The sequence below is a fragment of the Ursus arctos genome, unplaced genomic scaffold (genome assembly GCF_023065955.2).
Source record: "Ursus arctos isolate Adak ecotype North America unplaced genomic scaffold, UrsArc2.0 scaffold_12, whole genome shotgun sequence".
Lineage (NCBI taxonomy): Eukaryota > Metazoa > Chordata > Mammalia > Carnivora > Ursidae > Ursus > Ursus arctos.
The window spans coordinates 59,866,433-59,885,060 of NW_026622786.1; the positions used below are offsets into that span (position 1 = coordinate 59,866,433).

The 18,628-nt window shown below is 47.3% G+C and overlaps 1 protein-coding gene across 3 annotated transcripts in view; it reads left to right on the forward strand.

Moving 5' to 3' along the window:
- The window catches only part of DAB1 (DAB adaptor protein 1), a 1,098,018-nt gene that overhangs the window by 1,068,885 nt on the left and 10,505 nt on the right, over positions 1-18,628 (forward strand). For 2 of the 3 annotated variants that reach the window (XM_048220365.2, XM_057310635.1), the window contains 4 exons: positions 31-93; positions 2,449-2,557; positions 9,645-10,193; positions 13,965-14,092. In XM_048220365.2, the coding sequence (XP_048076322.1) occupies positions 31-93; positions 2,449-2,557; positions 9,645-10,193; positions 13,965-14,092 (849 nt within the window). Of the gene's footprint in view, positions 1-30; positions 94-2,448; positions 2,558-9,644; positions 10,194-13,964; positions 14,093-14,462; positions 14,574-18,628 lie in introns of all 3 variants that reach the window. The other variant, XM_057310634.1, reaches the window with a different exon arrangement.

Genomic DNA, 18,628 nt, shown 5'->3' on the forward strand with positions numbered 1-18,628 from the left:
GGTGACATCATTCTCTTTTTGTCTTTTCAGGCTGTGACCCAATTAGAACTTTTTGGGGACATGTCCACCCCTCCTGATATAACCTCTCCCCCCGTAAGTATGCACTGCAGCTCAGCCCTCCGTCCCTCCCCTTTTCCTTTGGTGGCAGCATGGCGGCGAGAAGATGGGCTTTGGGCCAAAGAGGGTTTCACCTCTGTCTCATGCAAGCTGGTGGGTTTCACCTCTGTCTCATGCAAGCTGTGTGATTTGGGCAAATTAGCTATTCTAAACCTCGGTTTCCTCTGCTGCTTTTTAAAGGAGTTATGATACCTGCTTCTGTTTTGAGAAGTGAAACCATGCATGAGCAATGACAGGACCCCTCCACCCACCCCGGGTACTTGCTATTCTGCGAGGCAGTGGAGAAAGACAGAAACAGGATGAGGTCCTTGCCTGCAAGGAGCACATGGTCTAGTTGGGAATGTGGGCAAGAAACTCAACAGAACTACAGACATGATGGGGCATTTGTCAGCACCTACCCAGAGCCCACCCAGCCCAGGAAAAGGAAGCACCTTCTCCCCCAGCTCCTTCTGCCTTGTCCCGTCTCCTGCCTTCTTTCCTTCCTCTCTCCCTCTTTTTGTCTCCTCCCCTCTTCCCCCCACCTCCCAGCTCGCTGAGCTTCTCATGAAGCTTTGGATTCCCAGCTCTGGTTGCAGCCAAGGTATATATCCCATTGCTTGTCGTTATAAGTCACTGCTTGCAGAGGGACAGAGATTGCAGGGAAACCTAATTGAAAAATGAAAAGAAGAAAAAAGCATTAAACCCTAAACAAAGTTGAGTCCCAGTGCTTTGAGAACTGGTTACATTCAAAGGCAACCCTATAGCCATAGCAAAGAACAGAACTGAGATGGCCCCTTCAGGTCCTCCCCTGCCCACTCCCCGGAGGTGGGAGGTGGACAGAGAGCGGTGAGCCGCAGCTGCACCTGCAAAAGCTGCTGGCAGAGGGCAGCTCCTCTGAGCTCTGCGTGGTCGTGCAGACCAAGGGATGTTGCTATGGTTCATTGGCGAGATGTGCCTCACAGAGAAAAGGCTGTCACCTCACTACTGGGTACAGATGGCACGAGACTCTACTGCCCACAGTTTCCACCAGGGACTCTAGACACAGCTGCCTGCTCCCGACACCTGATGTCCCGAGCAGACCTGACTGTGGAGACAGCAGCTCCTGTCTCCAGGGAAGCTGGAGCAGCTCTAACCAGTCTCCTCCTCTCCTCTGCCCCAGGGGCAACAGCTGCATCTCGGGCACTTAGAAACTCCAGCTCTGGAGCTAGGGAGGTCTTATCCCCTTCATTTTACAGATGAGCACACTGAGGCCCAGAGAGGGCATGTGGCTCCCCCAGGGTCACGTGGGGGGAACAGAACAGTGTCGATTGTGTTTAAAAAGTGCTTAACGCAGCAGCTCACGGCTGTTTCTGGCCCTGAAACCAAGTGCCGTCCAAATGGGTATTTAATAATCCCCAGAACAATGCCATTCCTCCCACAGGCTGCCGGTCTAAAAATGGCCTTGTCTAATTGCCATGGTGTCGGGATTAATTGCTTGCCCCAGTCTATTCCAAGGGGAAAAGAAAAATAAGGATAATATGGCATCAAATAGACATGCTTTGTAGGCGAAAGGCTGCTGTAAATGGGTGCGGGCCTTTAAAAACCTGAGTACTGATGCTGTTCTTTGAGTATCTGTCGGTATCCCTTCTGTCTGCTTGATTTATTTCGGTACCCCTCCCCTTTACTGGCCAGTGCCTGCAACAGACTTCTCTCGGATTCCAGCATGGGCTGGGCCCTGTAGCGTTCGCTGCTCCTCGGCCTTCAGTTTTTTCTCATCTTCTTGAAAAATACCTATTTTTCTTTGCACATAAAGATTCAAGCCGTATTCCGGGAGGCACCAGGAGACAAGGGTCTCTGCTCTAGTCACTAAGCTTTTTTTGTGCGTTTAGCCAGGCTGTTTATTTACCACGTATTAAGTGACAAGCCCTGAGCTAGGCACACGGTAAGTCCTGCGTGAATGTGTGTCAATTTAAACTGACCACCTCTAAAAGATGAAAGCCACATATTGTGGAATAATTTGATGGCCTGAAAAACACCCCCAAGGGCTAGGGGCTCAAACCAAAGAGTCGTGATACTGGCCACTGTTTGCTAAGCACCTGCCAGTGTGCCCAGACTGATACTAAGTGATTTAAATGCATGATCTCACTTCATTATCACAGCTGCTCTAAGGGTGGGTAGCATTTCTCCTGTTTCGGTCGGTGTCTACAGCCACCTCATGGCCTGCCCACCACCTCGGTGGCTTGGACCATGGCCGGCTTCTGCAGCACCCTCCCCACCCCTTACTTCCTGCACCTGCTGCCCCCCATCCTTGATGACTGCTGAGCCAGGTCTCCCAGTGGCCTCACGCGCCCTCTGTCTCTCTCTGTCTGACAGACTCCTGCAACTCCAGGTGATGCCTTTATCCCGTCTTCATCTCAGACACTTCCGGCGAGTGCAGACATGTTCAGTTCTGTACCTTTCGGCACTGCTGCTGTACCCTCAGGTAAGCTGTCCTCCAGCTGCTTTCCTTCCTTCAGCCTCTACCCATCAAGGAAGAGAAAGGGTTGACTTGCACCAGCTGTTAAATTGTGCCAGACACCTGTGGAGCCACCAGCGTCTCCTCGTGACTTTTCAGATAACACTGAGAGGCTGCCTTTGGGAGGCGGGGGAGTGTTTACAAATATGTGGTGTGCTGTAGGCGGGAACTCATGGCGTCTCTCACCGGGAGAGGCCAAGATTTGAGGGGACTCAGCACACAGCTTCAGGGAGCCCAGTGCACACCCAGCCATGCAAATCAGCACAAGTTCATTTCCTCCTGTCCATCGCCGCCAGAGGGAGGGAGGATGGCAAGTGGCGGATAGGAGCCCTCCAAGACCTCTGGAGATCTGACTGATAGGACGTGTCCGCCTCCTTTGGTAAAGACTCAAGAATGGGAAGGTTCTCCATGCAAAGTAGAATGCTGAGGGGACAGAGCAAATGGCTAACAGTGAATTGGGAAGGTGATGGGGCTTTTAGTGATTTTGGAGGTATTTGTTCTGTTTTCCAAGCATCCTGTAAAACATAGATACTACTTTTACTACAGGGTCTATACATATATACATAGCGTGTGTGACAGTGTTGCAGGTGAGGTACAAATTGGTGGGATGTCAGATATCTTCACTTGTTTCCATGGCTTCAGGCACCCCGTGTAGCCAGGCCACTCTACTGGGAACGTGGCCAGAGGTAGTATTCTGCTCCTTACATACATGAGAGCCTTAAAGGGTGTTTTGTTTCTTTAGCTATGTATTTGAAATCTGTGGCTTCATCTTTCTATTTTATTCTTATATACAGCCAGTAGAGCCTAAATATTTTATTTTTTTAATTTTTATGTATTTATTCATTTGGGGGAGAGAGAGTGTGCACATGCAAGCAGGGGGAGGGGGCAGAGGGAGAGGGAGAGAATCCTCAAGCAGACTACCTGCTGAGCAGGGGGTCTGGCGACGCGGGGCTCAGTCTCACAACACCAAGATCATGACCTGAGCCGAAATCAGGAGTCCCCGATGCTTAACCAACTGAGCCACCCAGGTGCCCTGAGCCTGAATATTTTCAAATACACATCTTCTGGCAATTTTTCTATAAATCATTAATTTTCATTACGTAGTGTTAGATGCAAATTCTTGCCACCAAATATGAGCCTTGCTGTTATTCAAAGTGAAGTAAAAATTCATACTCCATTCTGAAATACTTAAAATTATTCCCCACGAGCCCAGAGATGATTATGAACTTTCAGAAGCAACAGAGGTTGGTAGCCAACGGCTCTAACACTTTAGAATCTGCAGGTAACCCAGACATTTTATTGCTGAGCTTCCCAGTCAAATCTGTTTTACCCATCCCTAAAATGGGACGGTGGTGATGAATAGTTTTCCTTACCTAAAATGGGTATTAAAAGTTCCTTGGGAATAGTGTGATAGAATACGTTCTTCTAAAGAAAAGTAACAGTTTTCCGTCAGAAATGTATCACCTTCCTGTGTTGAGAGCGCCCAGACTTTGCCCTCATTATCTGACCCACGAAGACGTGCTGGCACAGGTAATGGGAACGCGAGGCCTCAAACTTAGCAACTTGCAGACATGTTCCTTCCACAAATATTCACTGAGTGCCCATATGAGTCAGGCCTCGTTCTACGAGCCTGGGGTGTGTCCGTGTATACAACAGGCAGAGGTCCTGTCCTCAGAGAGCTTCCTTTCTACCGGGGAGATAGGCAACAACATAAAAATAAGTAACTTCTGTCATCCATCTGCAAACGGTAAGTGAAACGGCCCAAAGAAGATGTAGATTAGTGTATAAGGGCTTTGAAGCAGGTGGAAGACAAGTGTAAATGGAGGTCATGCTCGGGAGGGCTCGTGCAAAGGTGAGGTGTGAGCAGACTAGAAGGGGTGAGGGAGAAGCCAAGAAGGTGTCCGGGTGAAGAGTACTCTTCCCCTTCTCAGTGAATGAGAGTGGGACAGGACGCAGTCACATGGCTCCCAGCCCTAACATGTGAATGAAGACATCCAAGGACCCGCCCACACCAGGCACACGACTGCTCTGGGCCTTCTCCTGAGCCCGTCGTATCAGGGCTTTGAAGACCTGGTTTCAGTCTTGCTACTTGACAGACGTGTTGCAAACTACGGACAAGCCACTTCCATCCAGACTCAGTTTCTTCAGCTGCTTAATAAAAAGAGAGAGAGAGAAAAACTGATAGATTACCAATAGATTACCTCCACAACTCCAGTGTTTAGAACGGAAGTGTAAAATTAATTTCAATGAGCACATTTATTCTTCTCGAAGCGCCTGCTTCTACGTCAGATTGGCTGAGGCACAAAAGTAGACTTCAGTGGCTGGTCAGCTGTCAGCCTTTTCCCCTTGAACTGGCCCTGAAAATCTCTGCAGACAGTCTCCACCTGTCCCCAGTTGTCCAGCCAGTGACAGGGAGCCAGGGATGTGAGCCGCGGTTCACAGTACAACGGATGGACTGCTGGCGGATTTTGCGTCCGCTGGGCTGGGTTTGAATCCGGCCTCATCTATTTATGTATGTTTTAAACTCCTGAGTAAATTACTTAAACTGGCAGAGCCAGAGTTTCTAAATTGTTATTAATGAATCAAAAATAATACTTTCCTTGCAACAATATTGTGACCCTTGAAAATTGCAGGTACGTTGTAGAAGCTTCAATCAGCAAATGCAACTCTTGTTGCTACTATTATTATTACGACTCTTACTTTTAAAGTAGAAGAACAATGTCTTGTCCTACCTATATTTTTTCCTTTAACCTTTTTGGAATACTTAGAAAAAATCCATGTAATAACGTCTAGATCTTTGGCCTCTTAACTGTGCATAGCAGAGCTGGCCTGGGGGCTTAGAGAATATACTGGGTATAAATACAGACCCTGCCACCAGCCAACTGTGTAATACTCAGCTAAATCTCTTCTGAGCCTCAGGGAGCGTATCTGTAAAATGGGGATGGTAATTCCACCGTACAGAGCTGGTCTGACGATTGCGTGAGTTAATACACGTAGTGGAACATTTAAAACAGTGCCTGGCGGTATTTGTATAAGTAAGCAGTCAACAGATGTTTGCTAGCTTGTCCATTAGGAGCGCCAGCTCTGCTCCCCATGCCCGGTGGTAGCTGCCTCAAGCCTTCCCCTCGATCCGCCACACTATCTCAGAGTAAAGAGATACTAATACCAAGTACGCAGAGGCTTGTTCCAAGGATCAATGTCAAAAATGTAAGCTCCACGAGGACAAGGATTTTTTTTTTTATGTTTTGTCCTTCACTGCATCCCTGAAGACTAAAACAGTACTTCACACCCAATAGGGCTATTTTGAATGAATGAATGAATGAATGAATGAATGAATGAGATCATGTAAATAAGCATTACCAGACACGTTCTGCATACATGTTGGGGGAGTCCCGTAGATTTCCCTGTTTTTCTCACATTTTCGTCTGCTTTTTTAATTCAAATAATGAGGTATCCCCAGGTGCAAGCATCTGGTTATAAATTGCAATTTTCAACACTCGTTAAAAATCTAACCGCGAGGCAGTAATGCAGGTGTTCCCTTTCACTTCACAGCAAGGAGATTTATGATTGATCTGAACTCCGTGGCACAAACAGATGCTCCGTGGCACCTCCTCCCTCCACTGCTGAACACTAATGAGTAAATGTTACTAAGCTGTTAAGTGGCTGCAGTGGCAGCCACCAAGTGGCTTCCCCTGTCCAGTGCTGCCGCAGCCTGCCACTGAGGGTCCCATCGGGTATGCACAATGCCATGTGGCCAGAGAACCTGAGCTCACAGGTCTGGGGAGAGTCCAGGCTACAGAGACACCCCCCCCCCCCCAGGAAAAGCGAGTGAGACCTGCGAGTTCCCAAACATGATACCCAATTACCCTGTGCTGCTTTTTTTTCTTTTGAATATTGTACTTGGGTCGGAAGCAGATGGCATGAAGCCAGGGAGACATGCTAATAGCTCTCTCCAGAAAAGTGTGCACAGCCCATCTGTTGGTTCCTTGTGGGAGAAAAAAAAAAAAGACAGGAGGAAAGAAAAACCTGCCACCAACAGTAGAATCATCAGAGATCACAGCACTTACAGATCTTGGAGTTTAATTGTACACTTGGCAAAATGCAGTGAAGGCATTGATTCCACTATGACTCATTCACCTTTATAGACTTTCCCCAGTCTCAGGCATTTATGGAGTAGCTGAGGTGTGCCCCAAACAGTGCTAGACACACGACAGGGAAAGAGAAAATAAAGGCTTCCTACTAGCAGGTGTTTTCTTGTCTAATGAGGGAAGACAGAATAACTGGGCAGTTATGCCACAGTGTGACAAGTGCCTTCAGAGAGGTGAACGCTGGGGTCCAGAGGGCAGGGAAGGCGCCCAGCAGAGGTGACGCTGAGCTGATTCTCAGAGAGTCCATAAGGAGTAGCTACGTGAAGTCGGGGTGGCTTTCCAGGCAGAAGTGCCAGAGAGATGGAGAGAGCAGGTGGGCTTGTGTTTGCAGCTGCTGCAGGGAAAGGTGCCAGTGAAAATGGGATGAAGAGTTGGGAAGGGGCCTGATCCCTAAAGACTCCTAAGCCAAGCTAAGGCATCTGAACCTTATACTCCAGACAGTGTAGCACTATCTGCATTTCAGAGCAGTCCTCAGGTGGCAACCAAGGGGGTAGAGTGGAAGCAAAGTGAAAGATAGCCTGGCTGGAGGCTGAAACCTTCCATCCCTTCACCAAAATGGGCATCAGGATTGAGGTTGTTGAAAGATCCGTATCTCCACCCCATCAGACCCAGTGCCCCCTTTTTATGACAGATATTTGTAATGTCTCCTTTAAATTCTTGATATGAAATTCATAGGTAATATAACTTACCCACACAGTTTTTTTTTTAAATCGATATAATGCTGTCATTATAATATAAGGAAATTTTTAAAAGCTAATTTATGATAAAAAGATATCTATTTCAATAAGGAAAATACCCAGGTACAACCACACTAGAAGTCCTACTAAGTGGTCAGATGCGTAGACCTATCAATAGAGTCACCGCAGGTACAGACAGACCCAGGAACGCTATGTCGGCTCAAACACCATGGGAAAGGTTGCTGTCGGGAACCACAACTTTCCCAAATGGTGAGCAACTCTTGACCGTGTTCCAAACTACACAAAATACAGTCGACCTTCAGTGTACCCTGTTGTTACAATCCTGGAAAACTAAGTGCATTAAAACTATGCAAAGAACTTTGAATTTCTAAGTAATTCAAAGGCCAAGCCATGCTCAAGTAACCGTAGACTGAGTGCGGGGGACCTCTGTGTTGTGCACGAGGGCCTCACACATTACAGGGTATCAGGTATGCAAGCTCTCCGCCTCTTAAGTGCGGGTAGTGTCTCCCTCTGGCAAGTTACCCCGACAGCCAAAATACACCCCACAAATGTCCTGCTCATCCCCCCGCTAGGGGTGATAGCACTCCCACTGAGAACCCGTGGGCCCCATCAAAGTCAATGAGAAAACAAGAAAAACCGTGGCAGAATTCCTAGTCTGTTGGCGGGCTCAGGTCACTGCCTTATCATGTGACGGGTGAGGTGAGAGCTGTCCGGTCTGAAAGGCCAGCCCCAGGGCCTCTTCACCCCTCTTATTTCAGGGCACTAGGGCTAAGTGATTGCATAAGGATATGGTCTGTTGGGCTTGTTGGCGCCCCATAAAAGCATGTCACACTGCCGGATTCATCAACAAGAAGCCCAGGTGCCCTGGCTCTGCCTCTCTGGAACCTCCTCTCACGTCGCAGGGAAATGGCCGGACTTGGAATGTTGTCCCCACTCCTTAGCCATCAGTTGAAGGGCAGGGGATCTGAGGCTGGAGCGTGAGGGAGGCAGTCCGCACACGGTTTCTCTGGGCTCCTCGGAGTCCCTGACATCACGCATGACACACACGATCAGCACCACAGTGCCTGCCCGCCTTCCCTCTGGAAGTTGCTAGGATACCCTGCACCCGCCCTTCTTTTCCTGGCCTCACTGCTGTACACCTGCAAACTCCTGACAGCCATGAAAGGGCTGGTTTTGAGAGGTCAGGCCAAGCCAGCTTCTCCCTCTGCTTCTCTGCCCAGCCTGGGCATCTGTCTACCAGGCTCGCGGCCACGGCGCCCTCTGAGAAGGGCAGGGGTCGCTGGAAGCACCTGGGAGTTTCTCTGGGCCTGCCCACAGTTTGCTGCAACCCTAGGCGGGCGACCAGACCATGTGTACTTACTGTGCAAAGGTCAGAAATTGGTCTTGGCCATCTGGGCGGGGCAGTGTGATACAGCGGGACAAACACTAGCTCTGGGGATGGGTGACCTCAGTTCAGATCCTGATCCCACTTCATGCTGGCTGTGTGACCCCAAGCACATCCTTTCCCTCTCTGAGCACCAATATCCTTTTCCCTAGAGTGGGGATGGTAATACCTACCCTGCAGGGATTTTGTGAAGATGTAAAGCACCTAATACTGTACCTAGAACATTGTAGGCATTTAATAAGTGGGAATTACTTGTGTTACTGTTGCTACTGTGAGAACTGTTACTTGTGCTCTTTTTTAAATGATTATATCTCACCTGAAAGGAGCTAGCAGAGCCAACAATTAATATGATAACGTATGTGAGTAGAGCCCCTGAAGTTGTGCAGTACCCAACCTATGCCACTGTACAAGGGACTCCTGAGTAAGTAGACAGTCATCTAAAATTGGCATAATAAAAATACAGAGATAATGTATGATAATACCTGGAGCTACCATTTATTGCATGGTGCTGTGTACCAAGCTAGGTATTAAGTGCTTTCTGGGCTCTATCTGATTCAAATCCCACTAAGTGCTGACATTTACTGAATGCTCACTCTGTGTCAGTTGTAGTACTCCACCTCAAATACGTCATCTCTGTTTATCTTTAAACCAAGACCCTGAGGCAGACAGTATTTTGTGCCCATTTTCCAGATAAGGAGATAGAGCTCAAGAGAGCTTGTGGAGCTCTCCCTCATGTAATAGTGGCTCAGTGTCTTTCTCCCGATTCCTTGAATCCACAAATTCTTCTCTCCCAGGTGCCTGACTCTTCTCTTTCACCCTTCCAGGTTATGTTGCAATGGGCGCCGTCCTCCCATCCTTCTGGGGCCAGCAGCCCCTCGTCCAACAGCAGATCGCCATGGGTGCTCAGCCACCAGTCGCTCAGGTGATGCCGGGGGCTCAGCCCATCGCATGGGGCCAGCCGGGTCTCTTCCCTGCCACTCAGCAGCCCTGGCCAACTGTGGCCGGGCAGTTTCCGCCAGCCGCCTTCATGCCCACACAAACTGTTATGCCTTTGCCAGCCGCCATGTTCCAAGGTCCCCTCACCCCCCTTGCAACCGTCCCAACCACGGGTGACTCCACCAGGTCAAGTCCACAGACCGAGAAGCCCAGACAGAAAATGGGGAAAGAAATGTTTAAGGATTTCCAGATGGCCCAGCCTCCACCCGTGCCCTCCCGCAAACCCGACCAACCCTCCCTCACCTGTACCTCAGAGGCCTTTTCCAGTTACTTCAACAAAGTCGGGGTGGCGCAGGATACAGACGACTGTGATGACTTTGACATCTCCCAGTTGAATTTGACCCCTGTGACTTCTACCACGCCATCAACCAACTCACGTGAGTGCCGTTCCTTGGAGACTTTACATCCAGTGAGAGGGCTGCCTTGTTGCTGGAGTCCGAGAACTCATCTCCGTTCACATTCAGCAGGCCTCTTTGTTTATATCGCTACTACTACTACTAATAGCTGTCAGTTATGCATACCTACTTTGTATGCATTGTTTTTGTTACTTTTATACTCATAACAATGCTTATTACAGGTTTTGTTAGACCCGTTTGGCCAATTATCAAAGTGAGGTTCAAGGACAAGGGGAGCAGTGGAAGGACATGCAAACCTGTGATTTTTCTACCGGTCACTCTGCTGCTTATGTTTCTGTCGACTAGCTCATCCATCCACCCATTCATTCGTTACTCCTCCTTTATGACACACAGGTTGTGGTCTGGCTTGTTGAAATGGCGATGAATGGTGAATATGAATGTTAAAACTCTGGGAAACGAGGACAAAAAATGAGAGTAGAAAACTAAGATCAAGAGAAAACTTAGGGGAGGGGCGCCTGGGTGGCACAGCGGTTAAGCGTCTGCCTTCGGCTCAGGGCGTGATCCCGGCGTTGCGGGATCAAGCCCCACATCAGGCTCTTCCGCTAGGAGCCTGCTTCTTCCTCTCCCACTCCCCCTGCTTGTGTTCCCTCTCTCGCTGGCTGTCTCTATCTGTCGAATAAATAAATAAAATCTTAAAAAAAAAAAAAAAAGAGAAAACTTAGGGGAGAGAAAGCACAGCCGTAAGGTCTCAGCCAACTGGCGTAGTTTGAAGCCAGATTTTGGCTCAAGGCTTTGGGTAGTGAAAGAGAAAAAATGGTAGTGAAGCAGAAAGCTCTAGACTAGGAACCCTGAGAGCAGATGTATCACTTCCTAGTTTTGTGCCTGTGGGCAAGTCATTTCTGTGAGCCTCAGTTTCCTCATCTATCTTAGGCTAAGGGATATTAAAAGGATTCAGTGGTACATGTACTGAAGGGCTGTACACCTCACCGAGTTTGAAGTATTGTTGTCACCATTATGTTTGCATACTGAGTGGTTCTGTGCAGACTCCCTGGACCAGGACTCCAGCCTTTGCTCTTCTACCTCAAGCTGTGTCTTTGGGCAAACGTGTGACTTTTCTTAACCTCAGCTGGGTCCTGGGTAAAAGGCGTGAGTTGGCTTGGAGAAGCAGTGTGCCTCCTTCTAGTTCAGCCATTCAGTGATTCTGTCCCAGCTCACTTTTCCACTGCGAGCATCCAGAAAGCCATAACCACGCAGCCAATCAGAATCCAGATACACCTGAGCACGCATATGCTCGGAAGGGTGTCCAGTAATTCAGCCCGTGCCTTGACAGTTGATAGGAAAGAGAGAAGTCTCACGGAACAATGAGTTTGGCGTTTTCATTACTGCCACAGATGATAGGGATCGCTGCTTGGCCAATAGCGAGAATTGTCAAAAATCTAATGTTAACACAATTAAGTAGTGTCATTTCACCCGGGTTCGGAAAGCAGTTCTGAAAAGCAATGCCTTCTGTGTGTATAAACAACCTACTTCCACTCAGGCCATGTGATCTCCGTAGTGGGGGCATCTCCATTAGCTCCGAGTCACGGGGTTTCAGTAGAGAAGAATGGATAGAAAATGAAATGCTGAGAGAATGAGAGCCACGCATAAATAAGCAAACATCTTTTGAAAACAGGTGTCCCTCTTGCCATGGGCTTGTGTGCCAACTACAAAAAAAGGGAAGTTTCCATTCTTTGAGGACAGGAAATGTGCCCTAATCATCTGTACACTTCTCGTAATGCTAACATAGTGTCTAGCTCATGGGGGACATTTGGGAGAAGTTGTAGAGATTGAAATGAACAGAACAAAGGCCACTAAGCCACTGTTGTGTTTCAGACCAAGGTTTTGCAACCTGGGCTTTATTGATGTTTGGGGCCAGATGATTCTTTGTTGTGGGGTGTGGGCTGTGCTTGTAGGGTGTTGAATAGCCTCCTGCCACCCACGAGATGCCAGAAGCACACGTCCTGTCCTCCTAGTCCTGACACTCAAAAATGGCCCGAGATTTGCCAAATGCCGCCTAGGACTTCAAATGCCCCAAATTTAGAACCACTCTTTCAGGTTATACAGGTGTTCTAGAAAAGCCTTCTAAAGGCTAAGACACTTACATAAATGAACTCCTAATGATGCTTCCGATTGATTGATTTCATCTGATAAGTAGGACCTCAGACTGGCAGCTCAGCCTGGGTTCTCAGCCTTCAGGAAGCAATAAGCCACTTCAAACCCAATTCAGAATCCAGTTACACTAACACTTACTCAACAGCTGTTGAGCATCGGGGTGCTGTCGTATTGCTTATCTCACTTAAACCCACTAGTACGAGTCTGTTCCGTAATCATCTCATAAAACAAAACAGACTTCCTTTTCAATTAAAAAAAGAATGTTCTATTGTAAAGAAAATGAGTGAAACCAGTCTTTCGATCCTTATCCATGAGCATCAGCTTCAGAATATTTCAAGTGGAGGATAGGTCGTACCAAAAGTCAATGCCAAGTAGAACTAGAGCTCACAGCTGGGCGGACAGTGTAGACAGAGCTGTGTTAAATCCCAGCACTCCTGTTCTGTGGCTTTGTTCACCTGGAGAAAGTCCCTTTACCTCTCGGAGGGGCAGTTTCTTCGTCAGGAAAGAATAGGTCCAACACCGCTTTGCTGTATTTGCATTAGAGAACGCAGTGAATGCAAAACGCTGAGCGCCATGCCCAGCTTGCTGGGCTCACAGCAAACAGCCTCATTCTTCTAAATATAGATCCATCGAGGCAAGAGGTACTCACCAAGTTTGATAATCACTCGCTGTCTGATAAGCAGCCAGATTTTGGAAATTCGGGACAGTGATGGCGGGCGGGGGCGGGGGGTGCTTGTCAGTGGCATTTGAAATTTAGCTACTAAATCAAGCCACACCACCTCCTCACTTGGGGCTGAGCCAGTGACTGGTGTGTTCAATGCCAAATTGGAAATTATTGAAAGAAGAATAGCTTCAAATGGCATATTTGTTATAACCTCTGGAACAAATGAGAGGAGGAACATGTGAGAAGGCCAGGACGGGAGATGCATGTCCTTATGGAGTGAGGGATAAAGTTGCCAGCAGCTACCTCCCATTTTCCCACGTCGCAGAGGCGCTCTTCATTCAACACGTGTTTAACACACACTTACCGAATGTAAGGATACAAAGCCTGCCTCGCCCGGTCACCGCTGCAGGGCCTTGAGCGATTTAGCGACCTCACTTCCCTTACCTGTAAAACTGGGGTCACTCCTACTCAAAGAGGCTCTGCGCCGGTTGGAGATACCGTCCCTAAAATTTCTGACAGCAGCTGATGCGTAGACGGCGCTCAATAAATGCACATCGCAGTCCTCTCTATTTATTCTTACTGAAATACATGTATGATGTTAAGAGAGAGTGAGAAGAAAGAAAAACTGATTCAGTGGTTCTCACCTTGAGCGTGTAGAAACACAAGAGTTTCTGAGCCCATAGGTCTGGGGCAGGGGGTCCAAGACAGCATCCGTGTTAAGTTCCCGGATGTGCTCGTGCTCCTGATCAAGGGCCATTCCTGGAGAACCACCACCTGCCCCATCCATGGGCACCCACTCCTTCCTGTCAGGCGTGTGACAGGACAAGATAAATATGTGCAGAGGAGATGTTCAGGATAGAAAGCGGAGTGCCAGACTTGACCTGATTATGACCAGATCCCCAGGGTCTCGGCGGGAGGTACACAGTCGCAGCCAGACACTTAACAATGTTTCCTCTTCGTGCCTCGTCTCTGTGTAGCTCCAACCCCAGCCCCGCGACAGAGCTCTCCGTCCAAATCATCTGCGTCCCACGCCAGCGATCCCACCACAGACGACATCTTCGAGGAGGGCTTTGAAAGTCCCAGCAAAAGCGAAGAGCAAGAAGCTGTAAGTGACCAGTCTGTTCTTTCTGGGTTTGCTTTTCCTTATAATTCAAAACGCTGTATCTGAAATGGACAGTGGGCGAGGAAACCGGAGTAGGAAAGAATGCTGGCTCAGAGTCTCAAGTTCCAATGGGGCCCTAGAGGGGCTTTCTTTTATGTGCAAATGAGCAGCTGAAAAAAGGTTGTCCTTTCATGAAGTCATTCCTGTTCCAGCACATTCCCGGGTTGGTGGGTGTGGTGCCCTCCAACTGCCCAGGCTGCCTCCTTTAAAATAACGGATTCTATGTATGCATGAAAATACGCCCATCTGTCTTCTGCTTTCCCTTGTTGAAAAGACAAAAAAAAAAAAAAAGTGTTATCTTCTTGTGTTCTAGCCTGATGGATCACAGGCCTCATCCAACAGTGATCCATTTGGGGAGCCCAGTGGGGAGCCCAGTGGTGATAATATAAGTCCGCAGGCCGGTAGCTAGATAGCACAGGTCTGGGTAGGTATCTGTTCTTTTTATCTACTTCACCCTTAAGCTCTCTCCTTTCCCCTTGGCTTGTCTCTCCATTTCTGAAGTCACATCCCCGATGTTCACACCATCTCTCCTTGCCTGAGCGTGTCCCTGATGTTTGCACCCTTTCGCCTTGCCTGCTGTCTTTTTGCCATCTTGTGTTTCCTCATGGATGCATGACCTTTGACATATACTGCTAGGTAGGGGTAGGGGTAGGGGTGAGGAGTGGGGGACTGGGCCTATTCTTTTATTAATGATCCGTTCTGAGTGGACGGTAGTGGTAGAATGAGGCATGGTCCCTGTTACTCAACACGGATTCGGTTTCACAAAGCACCAACGTTCCAGGATGGACACAGTCGGCCCACCCTGATGCATTTCTCACCACGGTGTGATCTAGATGCTTTCAGCTTTTAAGCAAAGCGACACTGCATTTGTCTGCACTCCACAGATCTAAAGAGGTCACCAACCAAACATCCTGAGAAGCCAGGCTAAGAAGCAAAACCAAGCAGTGCTTGAAATTAGATGGATAGAGATGTACGATCACAGTAGCCCATTTTGTGTAGCCGAAGGGACCCCTTTGCCCTTACTGATGTAAAAGTGAAATTCAAAGCTCCAAGGCACGTAGCATTCGCTTGAGGCTCTGCTGTTTGCACCTGTGCCACAGCATATGGTTCACCACCGAACCACTTCAGATCCCATCAGCAGCTACTTTGAAAGAAGTGTACTTACATTTACTAGAAGTGGCTTTTGGCACTTGAATTTCAATACCTCTGATTTGATCGAAAGAAAGAGGAGCTGATGAAGCAAACCTTCTCAGGAGACAGAAGTACACCTCGTTACCCAGGCGTGATTTCTGAGGTCACTCCTTGACAAATGTGTTCAATTTTCAGATGCTTTCCTAGTTTTCCATAAATGTGTAGGACGGCAAGGCTCTACCCACAGAGCTCCTTCTTTAGTCCTGAACAGCGTGGTCAGAGCCATTAAAATGGTAAATAGTTTTCACCGTTCATAAATGGATTCTGAGGCTGCCTCGAAATCATTCTCTGTTCACATGGAAGTTATTTTGACAGTTATTGAAAGCTAATACAGTGTTTGGAAAGTGTTATTTTGTTAATAGATTCTATGATTAAAGAACTTAACATACTGTATATTTTGCCACGTTTTCTGTCAGTACAATAGCGTATAATAATGCATCATGCCACGCAAAACCGTGTAATACCCCTCTAAAAGTTCAGTCTCGCAAAGCTGTTTGGGAAGCTGGTGGATTAAAGGCAAAGTCAATGTTCCAGAAAGAAGAAGAGCTGGGGATGATGGGTGGACGCCTTGGAAAGATTCCCCAAGAGGTTTTCTACCCCTCGTGTATGTTTTATTTCACGTGCTCAACCTTGTCTTGAAACATTTGATGAACGAGCTGGAGGTGACAAGAGCCGTTCACCAGTATAACAGCCAACATCGTCCTAAAATTGAAGTTCTTCTAGAAAACAAAGATGACTTACACCATTTGCAGATCAGTGTATCAAACCCTCATCTTTATGAGTCTGTTCAGCTTGAGACAAACAGGCTGAGCTGTTTCTTGGGGCCTCAGTCTCTTCCATGTCTGATGCTCTATCCAGAAGCCCACACCGTGGCTGTGAACGGTAAATGGACGGAGCATGGGACAGTGGGAAGAGCTCAGAATTTGGAACTTGAAGTCAGATTCTAGCTCAGCTCCTTAATAGCAGGAAATCTTGGGCAAGAACCATCCTTTCTTTTGAGTCTTGGTTTCTTCATCTGCTAGAAGAAGCTTATATTGGAGATAGACACTCAGCACTCAGCTCAAAACTCAGCTTAAAAATCGGGCTTTGGGGAGAAACTGAGTTTAGAATTGTGACCCTAAGGAGATTTCATAATAACTCTCTGTTTTATTTTTGAAAATAAGGATAAAAACAGTGTCTTCCTCTCAAAGGGTTGTTGTTTGGACGAAATGAGGTTAGCACAGCGTCCGACACATAGAAAGCACCCTGTAGATGTTAGCTTTCATCCCCACCAGCATCACCGTCATCGTCATATGTGCTCAATAAATGTTCCCCAGTACCTTAGATTTTATACATTTTGCCTTGATATTGAATACATTATATCATAAGGACGCGGGCCATTGGCTGGAGGGTTTTGCTATGTACTTCCTATCCTCAGATAATTAATTTTCGATATGCCTCCAGGTGGAGATGGCATCTTCACTTAGAGATGCCAGAAGGCTGCTAGATTTTATCTGGAGGTCATTTTTAATATGCCTCAAAACAGTTCTGGAGGAAAAAAAAAAGTAGGAAAAGAAAAATGTAATATCTTAGCTCTCTAATCAGAATGACCCCCATGAGGGTCTCACAGGCCACCTCTTCGTTCCAAAAGATAAGCAGTCTCAGATTGACGTATAAGTCATAATCAATGCTCCTGCCCCAAAAGGGCTGGACTGTAATCTCCAGCGAAACAGTTTTCTCCCTTTGAACACTTAGCTTGGCAATATCACGATGGCCTATAGAGAACCCCAAGCCAACAGGCTGATGCCAGCCTTGCAGACATATTCCCAAAGACCCCCCCCCCAAAGGAAGTCCAAACAAGCCTTCCTGGGCCCCTCCGTCACTAGCAACCCAAGCCACATTTGACCCTTCCACCTCTGTCACATTCACTCATCCACCCAACTAGAAATCTACTGACTGTAATTTCTTAGTGCCTTGCCAAACATTTGAAGAAGGGATACCATGCAGGGAAAGTTCCCTCCATGGCTCTCTTTTCCCCTTTGTCTTCCTACAGTTGGAAAGCAGGAGTCTTGTCCTTCTTATCACCCCTGCATTTTATCTCCAGCTGCTTTTTATTAGAAATACCCACACTATTCTTAGTAGGTAGGGGGGACATCTGTTGATAAGTGAAAGCCATATTGCACCATAGTAAGAGGGAAAAAACAGACTCAGTCCTCACAGGGGAAAGCATCAGGACCAATCTCAAATAGCATTTCTGTTTTAGCAATAAAGGGAAATATCTTCAATTATTTCATTTTCTCCCCCCGCCCTCCCGTCTGGGAGAATCACGTGTCTTTGAAAGACTGGGTCAACAGGGGCAGAAAAAAAGAACCAAAATAATATTGTAATGGCTGGTGTGGGAATGGCAGGTAATTTATACTTCACTGATGTGTTGCTGGAGCAATTTTAAGGGTGAAATGTTAGCTTTTGAGGAGATGAAAGAAAAATGAAAACATTTATTTGGTTAAATGGCTAAGTAAATAAACTGCCTATCAGACTTGCCCAGCTGTCAAGTCAAAGTAGCATCTGTAACAATGGGGAATTGTTTGGTCTGTCTCCCTTAGTAACAATAGACATTGCCATAAATAATAAGTCGCTGTCATGTTTTTAATACCGATCTTCGTAGTGGGAACCCAAGACATAAAATATTACCTGATGGATTTCTAGCGTTTGAGGGAAAAGAAAGCTGAACTTCAGATGTGTTACGAGGAAGAATATACAAAAACAGAATCTTTTCAAAAAGAAAGAAAATTCATGGAGTCAGGGACTTAAGTCTGGATTATGGTTTTAAAGCAGGTGACCTTAGGCAAGCACCTAACCCCTTTATACCCTGGTCCCTCACATGGATACATATGGAAAATTAATTATAACAGCTCCCTCCCCAGGCTGTTCCAGAATCAGAAATCATGAATATGAAAGTGCTTTGTAAGCTTCGAAAGCAGAATACATGTATTTGGAATCATTGTTACTATTCCTGTTTTAAATAGAATGAAGCAACAGAGCCTTAAACCAGAACCACAAAACAAAAAACACAGAAAATAATCTGTCCGTGTCTTGGACATAACACTCAGAGGCAGGTCCACCCCGAGGTGTTGGGAGTCATGTGGTCAGGAGACAGGAGGGGCCCAACTCTGGGCTGGGTCAGCCAGGATGGAGAGGTGGGCTTGGTGCCCAGAAATATTTAAAAGATGAAATCAGGAGAAGGTTAAGACTGAAGGGAAATGGGAAGTGAGGATGAAGACACAATGTAGGATGACCCCCACATTGTTG